This window comes from Oncorhynchus clarkii, chromosome 30, assembly GCF_045791955.1.
Source record: "Oncorhynchus clarkii lewisi isolate Uvic-CL-2024 chromosome 30, UVic_Ocla_1.0, whole genome shotgun sequence".
NCBI lineage: Eukaryota > Metazoa > Chordata > Actinopteri > Salmoniformes > Salmonidae > Oncorhynchus > Oncorhynchus clarkii.
The window spans coordinates 46541979-46553874 of NC_092176.1; the positions used below are offsets into that span (position 1 = coordinate 46541979).

Genomic DNA, 11896 nt, shown 5'->3' on the forward strand with positions numbered 1-11896 from the left:
TACTCTCCTAGTTCCTAGAGCTATAGATACAGAGAGCAGTTGAACGGTACTCTCCTAGTTCCTCGACCAACAGATACAGCGAGCAGTTGAACGGTACTCTCCTAGTTCCTCAACCAATAGATACAGTAAGCAGTTGAACGGTACTCTCCTAGTTCCTAGACCTATAGATACAGCGAGTAGTTGAACGGTACTCTCCTAGTTCCTAGACCTATAGATACAGCGAGCAGTTGAACGATACTCTCCTAGTTCCTAGACCTATAGATACAGCGAGCAGTTGAACGGTACTCTCCTAATTCCTAGACCTATAGATACAGCGAGCAGTTGAACGGTACTCTCCTAATTCCTAGACCTATAGATACAGCGAGCAGTTGAACGGTACTCTCCTAATTCCTAGACCTATAGATACAGCGAGCAGTTGAACGGTACTCTCCTAATTCCTAGACCTATAGATACAGCGAGCAGTTGAACGGTACTCTCCTAGTTCCTCGACCAACAGATACAGCGAGCAGTTGAACGGTACTCTCCTAGTTCCTCGACCAATAGATACAGCGAGCAGTTGAACGGTACTCTCCTAATTCCTAGACCAATAGATACAGTGAGCAGTTGAACGGTACTCTCCTAGTTCCTAGACCTATAGATACAGCGAGCAGTTGAACGGTACTCTCCTAGTTCCTAGACCTATAGATACAGCGAGCAGTTGAACGGTACTCTCCTAGTTCCTCGACCAACAGATACAGCGAGCATTTGAACGGTACTCTCCTAATTCCTAGACCTATAGATACAGCGAGCAGTTGAACAATACTCTCCTAATTCCTAGACCTATAGATACAGCGAGCAGTTGAACGGTACTCTCCTAGTTCCTCGACCAACAGATACAGCGAGCAGTTGAACGGTACTCTCCTAGTTCCTCGACCAACAGATACAGCGAGCAGTTGAACGGTACTCTCCTAATTCCTAGACCAATAGATACAGCGAGCAGTTGAACGGTACTCTCCTAATTCCTAGACCTATAGCTACAGTGAGCATTTGAACGGTACTCTCCTAGTTCCTAGACCTATAGATACAGCGAGCAGTTGAACGGTACTCTCCTAGTTCCTAGACCTATAGATACAGCGAGCAGTTGAACGGTACTCTCCTAGTTCCTAGACCTATAGATACAGCGAGCAGTTGAACGGTACTCTCCTAATTCCTAGACCTATAGATACAGCGAGCAGTTGAACAGTACTCTCCTAGTTCCTAGACCTATAGATACAGCGAGCAGTTGAACGGTACTCTCCTAGTTCCTCGACCAACAGATACAGCGAGCAGTTGAACGGTACTCTCCTAATTCCTAGACCAATAGATACAGCGAGCAGTTGAACGGTACTCTCCTAGTTCCTAGACCTATAGATACAGTTGAACGGTACTCTCCTAGTTCCTAGACCTGTAGATACATCGAGCAGTTGAACGGTACTCTCCTAGTTCCTCGACCAACAGATACAGCGAGCAGTTGAACGGTACTCTCCTAATTCCTAGACCAATAGATACAGCGAGCAGTTGAACGGTACTCCCAGAGTCGGATGCCTTTCTCCTGATTCTATGGACTCTCCTATTGCTCCTAAGGTGGTCTTGTTACTATTATGTGTTATTGATCTTTTGATTGTGTTGTTATTATGTGTTATTGATCTTTTGATTGTGTTGTTATTATGTGTTATTGATCTTTTTATTATGTTGTTATTATGTGTTATTGATGTGTGTCTTGTTAATAATTAATGAAGCTTGGGATCTACTCTCTGACTGTGTCTCTGTCTCACCCCTCCCCCAACTATCTGACTGTGTCTCCCCCCTCCCTCCCCCAACTGTCTGACTGTGTCTCCCCCCTCCCTCCCCCAACTGTCTGACTGTGTCTCCCCCCTCCCTCCCCCAACTGTCTGACTGTGTCTCCCCCCTCCCTCCCACAACTGTCTGACTGTGTCTCCCCCCTCCCTCCCCCAACTGTCTGACTGTGTCTCCCCCCTCCCTCCCCCAACTGTCTGACTGTGTTTCCCCCCTCCCTCCCCCAACTGTCTGACTGTGTCTCCCCCCTCCCTCCCCCAACTGTCTGACTGTGTCTCCCCCCTCCCTCCCCCAACTGTCTGACTGTGTCTCCCCCCTCCCTCCCCCAACTGTCTGACTGTGTCTCCCCCCTCCCTCCCCCAACTGTCTGACTGTGTCTCCCCCCTCCCTCCCACAACTGTCTGACTGTGTCTCCCCCCTCCCTCCCCCAACTGTCTGACTGTGTCTCCCCCCTCCCTCCCCCAACTGTCTGACTGTGTTTCCCCCCTCCCTCCCCCAACTGTCTGACTGTGTCTCCCCCCTCCCTCCCCCAACTGTCTGACTGTGTCTCCCCCCTCCCTCCCCCAACTGTCTGACTGTCTCCCCCCTCCCTCCCCCAACTGTCTGACTGTGTCTCCCCCTCCCTCCCCCAACTGTCTGACTGTGTCTCCCCCCTCCCTCCCCCAACTGTCTGACTGTGTCTCCCCCCTCCCTCCCCCAACTGTCTGACTGTGTCTCCCCCCTCCCTCCCCCAACTGTCTGACTGTGTCTCCCCCCTCCCTCCCCCAACTATCTGACTGTGTCTCCCCCCTCCCTCCCCCAACTGTCTGACTGTGTCTCCCCCCTCCCTCCCCCAACTGTCTGACTGTGTCTCCCCCCTCCCTCCCCCAACTGTCTGACTGTGTCTCCCCCCTCCCTCCCCCAACTATCTGACTGTGTCTCCCCCCTCCCTCCCCCAACTGTCTGACTGTGTCTCCCCCCTCCCTCCCCCAACTGTCTGACTGTGTCTCCCCCTCCCTCCCCCAATTGTCTAACTGTGTCTCCCCCCTCCCTCCCCCAACTGTCTGTGTCTCCCCCTCCCCCAACTATCTGTCTCCCCCTCCCCCAACTATCTGTGTCTCTCCCCTGTGTCTCCCCCCCTGTCTCCCCCCCCAACTATCTGTGTCTCCCCCTCCCTCCCCCAAATGTCTAACTGTGTCTCCCCCTCCCCAACTATCTGTGTCTCCCCCTCCCGCAACTATCTGTCTCCCCCCTTCCTCCCCCAACTATCTGTGTCTCTCCCTCCCCCAACTATCTGTGTCTCCCCCTCCCCCAACTATCTGTGTCTCTCCCTCCCCCAACTATCTGTGTCTCCCCCTCCCTCCCCCAATTGTCTAACTGTGTCTCCCCCTCCCTCCCCCCAACTGTCTGTGTCTCCCCCTCCCCCAACTATCTGTGTCTCCCCCTCCCCCAACTATCTGTGTCTCCCCCTCCCCCAACTATCTGTGTCTCCCCCTCCCCCAACTATCTGTGTCTCCCCCCTCCCCCAACTATCTGTGTCTCTCCCTCCCCCAACTATCTGTGTCTCCCCCCTCCCTCCCCCAACTGTCGGTGTCTCCCCCCTCCCTCCCCCAACTATCTGTGTCTCTCCCTCCCCCAACTATCTGTGTCTCTCCCTCCCCCAACTATCTGTGTCCCCCCCTCCCTCCCCCAACTATCTGTGTCTCTCCCTCCCCCAACTATCTGTGTCTCCCCCCCCAACTATCTGTGTCTCCCCCCTCCCCCAACTATCTGTGTCTCTCCCTCCCCCAACTATCTGTGTCTCCCCCCTCCCTCCCCCAACTATCTGTGTCTTCCCCCTCCCTCCCCCAACTATCTGTGTCTCCTCCCTCCCTCCCCCAACTATCTGTGTCTCCCCCCTCCCTCCCCCAACTATCTGTGTCTCTCCCTCCCCCAACTATCTGTGTCCCCCCCCCCTCCCCCAACTATCTGTGTCTCTCCCCCCCCCCAACTATCTGTGTCTCTCCCTCCCCCAACTATCTGTGTCTCCCCCTCCCCCAACTATCTGTGTCTCCCTCCCCCAACTATCTGTGTCTCTCCCTCCCCCAACTGTCTGTGTCTCCCCCTCTGTCTCCCCCCCACCTATCTGTGTCTCCCTCCCCCAACTATCTGTGTCTCTCCCTCCCCCAACTGTCTGTGTCTCCCCCTCTGTCTCCCCCCCAACTATCTGTGTCTCCCCCCTCCCCCAACTATCTGTGTCTCTCCCCTCCCCCAACTATCTGTGTCTCTCCCCTGTGTCTCCCCCCCTGTCTCCCCCCCAAACTATCTGTGTCTCTTCCTCCCCCAACTATCTGTGTCTCCCCCCTCCCTCCCCCAACTATCTGTGTCTCCCCCTCCCCCAACTTTCCTGTGTCTCCCCCTCCCCCAACTATCTGTGTCTCCCCCCTCCCCCAACTATCTGTGTCTCCCCCCTCCCTCCCCCAACTATCTGTGTCTCCCCCCTCCCTCCCCCAACTATCTGTGTCTCCCCCCTCCCCCAACTATCTGTGTCTCCCCCCTCCGTCCCCAACTATCTGTGTCTCCCCCCTCGCCCCCCCAACTATCTGTGTTTCCCCCTTCCCTCCCCAACTATCTGTGTCTCCCCCTCCCCCAACTCTCTGTGTCTCCCCCCTCCCCCAACTCTCTGTGTCTCCCCCCTCCCTCCCCCAACTATCTGTGTCTCCCCCCTCCCTCCCCCAACTGTCTGACTGTGTCTCCCCCTCCCTCCCCCAATTGTCTAACTGTGTCTCCCCCTCCCTCCCCCCAACTGTCTGTGTCTCCCCCTCCCCCAACTATCTGTCTCCCCCTCCCCCAACTATCTGTGTTTCTCCCTCCCCCAACTATCTGTGTCTCTCCCCTGTGTCTCCCCCCCTGTCTCCCCCCCCAACTATCTGTGTCTCCCCCTCCCTCCCCCAATTGTCTAACTGTGTCTCCCCCCTCCCTCCCCCCAACTGTCTGTGTCTCCCCCTCCCCAACTATCTGTGTCTCCCCCTCCCCCAACTATCTGTGTCTCCCCCCTCCCTCCCCCAACTCTCTGTGTCTCTCCCTCCCCCAACTATCTGTGTCTCCCCCTCCCCCAACTATCTGTGTCTCTCCCTCCTCCAACTATCTGTGTCTCCCCCTCCCCCAACTATCTGTGTCTCCCCCTCCCCCAACTATCTGTGTCTCTCCCTCCCCCAACTATCTGTGTCTCCCCCCTCCCTCCCCCAACTATCTGTTACTGCCCCCCTCCTTCCCCAACTATCTGTGTCTCCCCCCTCCCTCCCCCAACTATCTGTGTCTCCCCCCTCCCCCAACTCTCTGTGTCTCCCCCCTCCCTCCCCCAACTATCTGTGTCTCCCCCTCCCCCAACTATCTGTGTCTCCCCCCTCCCTCCCCCAACTATCTGTGTCTCCCCCTCCCCCAACTATCTGTGTCTGCCCCCCTCCCTCCCCCAACTATCTGTGTCTCTCCCTCCCCCAACTATCTGTGTCTCCCTCCTCCCTCCCCCAACTATCTGTGTCTCCCCCCTCCCTCCCCCAACTATCTGTGTCTCTCTCTCCCCCAACTATCTGTGTCTCCCCCCTCCCTCCCCCAACTATCTGTGTCTCTCCCTCCCCCAACTATCTGTGTCTCCCCCTCCCCCAACTATCTGTGTCTCCCTCCCCCAACTATCTGTGTCTCTCCCCTGTGTCTCCCCCTGTCTCCCCCCCAACTATTTGTGTCTCCACTCCCCCAACTGTCTGTGTCTCCCCCCTCCCCTTCCCAACTATCTGTGTCTCCCCCCTCCCTCCCCCCAACTATCTGTGTCTCCCTCCTCCCTCCCCCAACTCTCTGTGTCTCCCCCCTCCCCCCCTCCCCCAACTACCTGTCTCCCCCCTCCCTCCCCCAACTATCTGTGTCTCCCCCTTCCCTACCCCAACTATCTGTGTCTCCCCCCTCCCCCAACTGTCTGTGTCTCCCCTCCCCCTCCCCTTCCCAACTATCTGTGTCTCCCCCCTCCCTCCCCCCAACTATCTGTGTCTCCCCCCCCTCACCCAACTCTCTGTGTCTCCCCCCTCCCTCCCCCAACTATCTGTGTCTCCCCCCTCCCTCCCCCAACTATCTGTGTCTCCCCCCTCCCTCCCCCAACTATCTGTGTCTCCCCCCTCCCTCCCTTACTCTCTGTGTCTCCCCCTCCCTCCCCCAACTATCTGTGTCTCCCCCCTCCCTCCCCCAACTATATGTGTCTCCCCCCTCCCTCCCCCAACTCTCTGTGTCTCCCCCCTCCCTCCCCAACTATCTGTCTCCCCCCTCCCCCTCCAGACGGTGCGTACAGTGCGACGGCGGCGATGTTACCCTCCGACCTGGAAGCGCTGGGCGTTCTTTCTGTTCCCGGGGACGATGATAGCGGTTTCAGCCGTGGCGCTCTATGCCTTCGTGGAGACAGAGGACAACTACTTCTACATACACTCTATCTGGCACATGCTGATCGCCGGCAGCGTGGGCTTCCTGCTCCCTCCCCGCGCCAAGCCCCGCACCAAGCTCACACCTCTGAAACGTCGGAGGGGGTGTGGCTACCAGCTGTGCGTCAACGAGCACGAGGAGATGGGATTGGTGGACCCGGTCCCAGCCATAGTCGCTATCAATAGTATTAGTATCAGCTGATACCTGAGATCACTAACTCTGACTGACTGTACTAGCTGAAGAGAGGTTCTAGCACCTACTGACTGACTGTACCAGCTAGACACGGGATCTAGCACCTATTGACTGACTGTACCAGCTGAGGAAAGGATCTAGCCCCTACTGACTGACTGTACCAGCTGGACACGGGATCTAGCACCTACGGACTGACTGTACCAGCAGGACATGGGATATAACATCTACTGACTTACTGACTGTACCGGCTGGAAGTAGGATATAGCACCTACTGACTGACTGATTGTACCAGCAGGACATGGGATATAACATCTACTGACTTACTGACTGTACCGGATGGATGTGGGATCTAGCACCTACTGACTGACTGACTGTACCAGCTGGACATGGGATATAACATCTACTGACTGACTGACTGTACCGGCTGGAAGTAGGATATAGCACCTACTGACTGACTGACTGTACCAGCTGGATGTGGGATCTAGCACCTACTGACTGACTGACTGTACCAGCTGGATGTGGGATCTAGCACCTACTGACTGACTGACTGTACCAGCTGGACATCGGATCTAGCACCTACTGACTGACTGTACTAGCTGGACATGGGATATAACATCTACTGACTGACTGTACCAGCTGGATGTGGGATATAACACCTACTGACTGACTGTACCAGCTGGACATGGGATATAGCACCTACTGACTGACTGACTGTACCAGCTGGATGTGGGATCTAGCAGCTACTGACTGACTGTACCAGCTGGACTTGGGATATAACACCTACTGACTGACTCTTCCAACTGAGGACGGGATCTATCACGTACTGACTGAGTGTACCAGCCGAGGATGGGATCTAGCCCTAACTCTCACTGACTGTACCAGCTGAGGACAGGGTCTAGCACGTACTGACTGACTGTGCCAGCTGATTAAATCAATGACTGACTGTACCAGCTGATTAACTCACTGACTGACTGTACCAGCTGATTAACTCACTGACTGACTGTACCAGCTGATTAAATCACTTACTGACAGTACCAGCTGATTACATAACTGACCGACTCTACCAGCTGGCACGGCGGTGGGAACTAACACCTACTAACTGTCTCACTGACGGACTTTCTGACCGACTGTCTGACTGATTAGCTGGCTGACTGGCTGGCTGGCTGACTGGCTAGGCTGACTGGCTAGACTGACTGAATGGCTGGGTGGATGACTGGCTAGGCTGGCTGGCTGGCTGGCTGACTGGCTGGCTGACTGGCTGACTGGCTGGCTGACTTCCTGACTGATTGGCTGGCTGACTGACTGGCTGGCTGACTGGCTGGCTGGCTGACTGGCTGGCTGACTGATTGGCTGACTGACTGGCTGACTTCCTGACTGATTGGCTGGCTGGCTGACTGACTGACTGACTGGCTGACTGGCTGGCTGCCTGATTGGCTGACTGACTGGCTGACTTCCTGACTGATTGGCTGGCTGGCTGACTGACTGACTGGCTGACTGGCTGACTGCCTGATTGGCTGGCTGACTGATTGGCTGGCTGGCTGACTGACTGACTGACTGACTGACTGACTGACTGGCTGGCTGACTGGCTGGCTGACTGGCTGGCTGGCTGCCTGATTGGCTGGCTGGCTGGCTGACTGGCTGGCTGACTGTCCTTCCATTGCCTTCTCTCCCCGGGGATTCAGACGGGAAAACAAAGCCAGAGAACTTGAACCAACTGTAATGTAACTAGTTAAAGCAGGCGACACACTTGAGTCTGTCTGTCTGTCTGTCTGTCTGTCTGTCTGTCTGTCTGTCTGTCTGTTAAATTCATGATTATTCAATACTACCATAATTATATTATTCTATTGATCTGTTATAGTCATGATTATTCAATACCACCATAATTATATTATTCTGTTGATATTGTTGGGGTTGTGAACGTACAGTACAGTAAGAGACTATTGTTTGTGGATACTGTACTTTTTAAAGACGAAGCTGAGAACACTGCTGCTACCTGACGGTGACTGTAACATTAGGTCTGTACGGTGCCCATATTAGGACATCGTCAGCAGGCGTTATTAGGTCCTGGTCAGACTGAGGATGTTCTAATACAGACACCATAGGTGTGTTATTTAATGATGGTCTGCATTCCAAATGGCACCTTGTTCCCTTTGTAGCAGTACTATTGTTGGCCAGGGCCTACGGCGTTGACCAGGGCCTACGGCGTTGACCAGGGCCTACGGCGTTGACCAGGGCCTACGGTGTTGACCAGGTCCTACGGTGTTGACCAGGGCCTACGGTGTTGACCAGAACCTACAGTGTTGACCAGGGCCTATGGCGTTGACCAGGGCCTACGGTGTTGACCAGGGCCTACGGTGTTGACCATGTCCTATGGCTGCTGGTGTTGACCAGGTCCTACGGCTGCTGGTGTTGACCAGGTCCTACGGCTGCTGGTGTTGACCAGGTCCTACGGCTGCTGGTGTTGACCAGGTCCTACGGCTGCTGGTGTTGACCAGGTCCTACGACTGCTGGTGTTGACCAGGTCCTACGGCTGCTGGTGTTGACCAGGTCCTACGGCTGCTGGTGTTGACCAGGTCCTACGGCTGCTGGTCAACATAGTGTACTCTATGGGGAACAGGAGCCATTTGGAACACAGCCCCTATTGAAGACCTTTCTAGCTATGTTGATTCGTTCTGTTGTTTGTGCACGGAAATGGAATTAAATACAACAAGGGCACGTTTTTGTTATTTTTCAACATAATCTATTTTGCACTGAGACACAAAAATGTGATAATACTGTACATTTTGTTTTTAGATGCGTGTATAAAGCCTCACCAGTGCCACATAGTTCAAATGTATACAATATTGTTGTACTGTGGAATGTTAATAGTCTTTTGGATTGCAATGTATCGCCTTTACACACAGTCTGCTGGTTGTCAACACTACAGGCCATAAAGGAGGGGCATCTGCTTGCCATAGATCTGTGGTAAGGCCATAGAGGGAAGCTGACTGACATAGATCTGTGGTAAGGCCATAGAGGGAAGCTGCCTGCCATAGATCAGTAGTAAGGCCATAGAGGGAAGCTGCCTGCCATAGATCTGTAGTAAGGCCATAGAAGGAAGCTGCCTGCCATAGATCTGTAGTAAGGCCATAGAGGGAAGCTGACTGCCATAGATCTGTAGTAAGGCCATAGAGGGAAGCTGCCTGCCATAGATCTGTAGTAAGGCCATAGAGGGAAGCTGACTGCCATAGATATGTAGTAAGGCCATAGAGGGAAGCTGACTGCCATAGATCTGTAGTAAGGCCATAGAGGGAAGCTGACTGCCGTAGATCTGTAGTAAGGCCATAGAGGCAAGCTGCCTGCCATAGATCTGTAGTAAGGCCATAGAGGGAAGTTGACTGCCATAGATCTGTAGTAAGGCCATAAGGCCATAGAGGGAAGCTGCCTGCCATAGATCTGTAGTAAGGCCATAGAGGGAAGCTGACTGCCATAGATCTGTAGTAAGGCTATAGAGGACAGCTGCCTGCCATAGATCTGTAGTAAGGCTATAGAGGACAGCTGCCTGCCATAGATCTGTAGTAAGGCCATAGAGGGAAGCTGCCTGCCATAGATCTGTAGTAAGGCCATAGAGGGAAGCTGCCTGCCATAGATCTGTAGTAAGGCCATAGAGGGAAGTTGACTGCCATAGATCTGTAGTAAGGCCATAAGGCCATAGAGGGAAGCTGCCTGCCATAGATCTGTAGTAAGGCCATAGAGGGAAGCTGACTGCCATAGATCTGTAGTAAGGCTATAGAGGACAGCTGCCTGCCATAGATCTGTAATAAGGCTATAGAGGACAGCTGCCTGCCATAGATCTGTAGTAAGGCCATAGAGGGAAGCTGCCTGCCATAGATCTGTAGTAAGGCCATAGAGGGAAGCTGCCTGCCATAGATCTGTAGTAAGGCCATAGAGCTATAAGCCACATACAGAGAACAGACAGTACAGGCCATAATATACAGAAGAGCAATTGAATGTTTGTAGCTACGTGAATGCCGTAGAGCTGTAGTAAGGCCATATAAAGGGGCAGGTGATTATACATGTAGCTACAGTATGGCCATGAATGTTGCTACAGTTAGAGTTTAGGCCATATAGTTACAGTAATGCTAGATGTGTTATATTCATTACAGCTACAGCAGAGAGACAAGTTTGACCATACTTACAGAGAGAGGCAGCTGTATGCTACAGAAGGCCAACAGGTTTATACCAGAGATAGAGTATTGACCATAGTTACAGAGAGAGACAGCTGGATGCTACAGAAGGCCAACAGGTTTATACCAGAGATAGAGTATTGACCATAGTTACAGAGAGAGACAGCTGGATGCTACAGAAGACCAACAGGTTTATACCAGAGATAGAGTTTTGACCATAGTTACAGAGAGAGACAGCTGGATGCTACAGAAGGCCAACAGGTTTATACCAGAGATAGAGTATTGACCATAGTTACAGAGAGAGACAGCTGGATGCTACAGAAGGCCAACAGGTTTATACCAGAGATAGAGTATTGACCATAGTTACAGAGAGAGGCAGCTGTATGCTACAGAAGGCCAACAGGTTTATACCAGAGATAGAGTTTTGACCATAGTTACAGAGAGAGACAGCTGGATGCTACAGAAGGCCAACAGGTTTATACCAGAGACATCACAATAAGACCTCAAACCTCCTGTTATTACAGTCAGGACCTGTTCCTCACCGGAACAGAGATTTCACTCTAAATAAATGTTTCTTTTTTCTGTACTCAATGACGTGTTTATTTGTTTCTGTGGCTTAATGTGGAATGAGTGGTGAAGTGTAAAATAAGACATCGTATTTCAGTCGCTGGTATAATGGAAGTCAGCAGTCACCAGACATCAACACAGAAGAGAAGAGGCAAGGAGGGGAGGTTGAGAGGATGAGGAGAGAGGGGGAAGAGAGAAGGAGAGGAGGTTGAGAGGATGAGGAGAGAGGGGGAAGAGAGAAGGAGAGGAGGTTGAGAGGATGAGGAGAGAGGGGGAAGAGAGAAGGAGAGGAGGTTGAGAGGATTAGGAGAGAGGGGGAAGAGAGAAGGAGAGGAGGTTGAGAGGAAATGAAAGGAGAGGAGAGGAGAGAGGGGTAGCAGAGGAGGAGGAGGAGGAGAGAGGAGAGGAGGTTGAGAGGTGATGAAAGGAGAGGAGAGAGGGTAGCAGAGGAAAGGAGAGGAGAGGAGAGGAGAAGACAAGAGAAGACAAGAGAAGACAAGACAAGAGAAGAGAAGAGAAGAGAGGTGGAGAGGAGAGGAGAGGAGAAGGAGAGGAAGAGGAAGAGGAAGAGGAGGAGGAGGAGGAGAAGGAGGAGGAGGAGGAGGAGGAGAAGAGAGGGGAGGAAGAGAAAAAATGAGTAGAGGACTCCAGTGAAGTTAGCTTTGTATTAAAGATTGGGACTTTCCTCATACCTCTTCAATGGAACAGGGTGATAGAAACACCATATTCTACCT

At 53.1% G+C, this 11896-nt stretch overlaps 1 protein-coding gene across 1 annotated transcript in view; it reads left to right on the forward strand.

The window, feature by feature from the left end:
- LOC139389950 (transmembrane protein 8B) overlaps nt 1-6438 on the forward strand; it is a 121609-nt gene extending 115171 nt beyond the window's left edge. The window contains exon 10 of the mRNA XM_071136995.1: nt 6097-6438. Coding sequence (XP_070993096.1) covers nt 6097-6438 — 342 coding nt within the window. The remainder of the gene's footprint in view (nt 1-6096) is intronic.
- Nucleotides 6439-11896: the final 5458 nt, after the last annotated feature.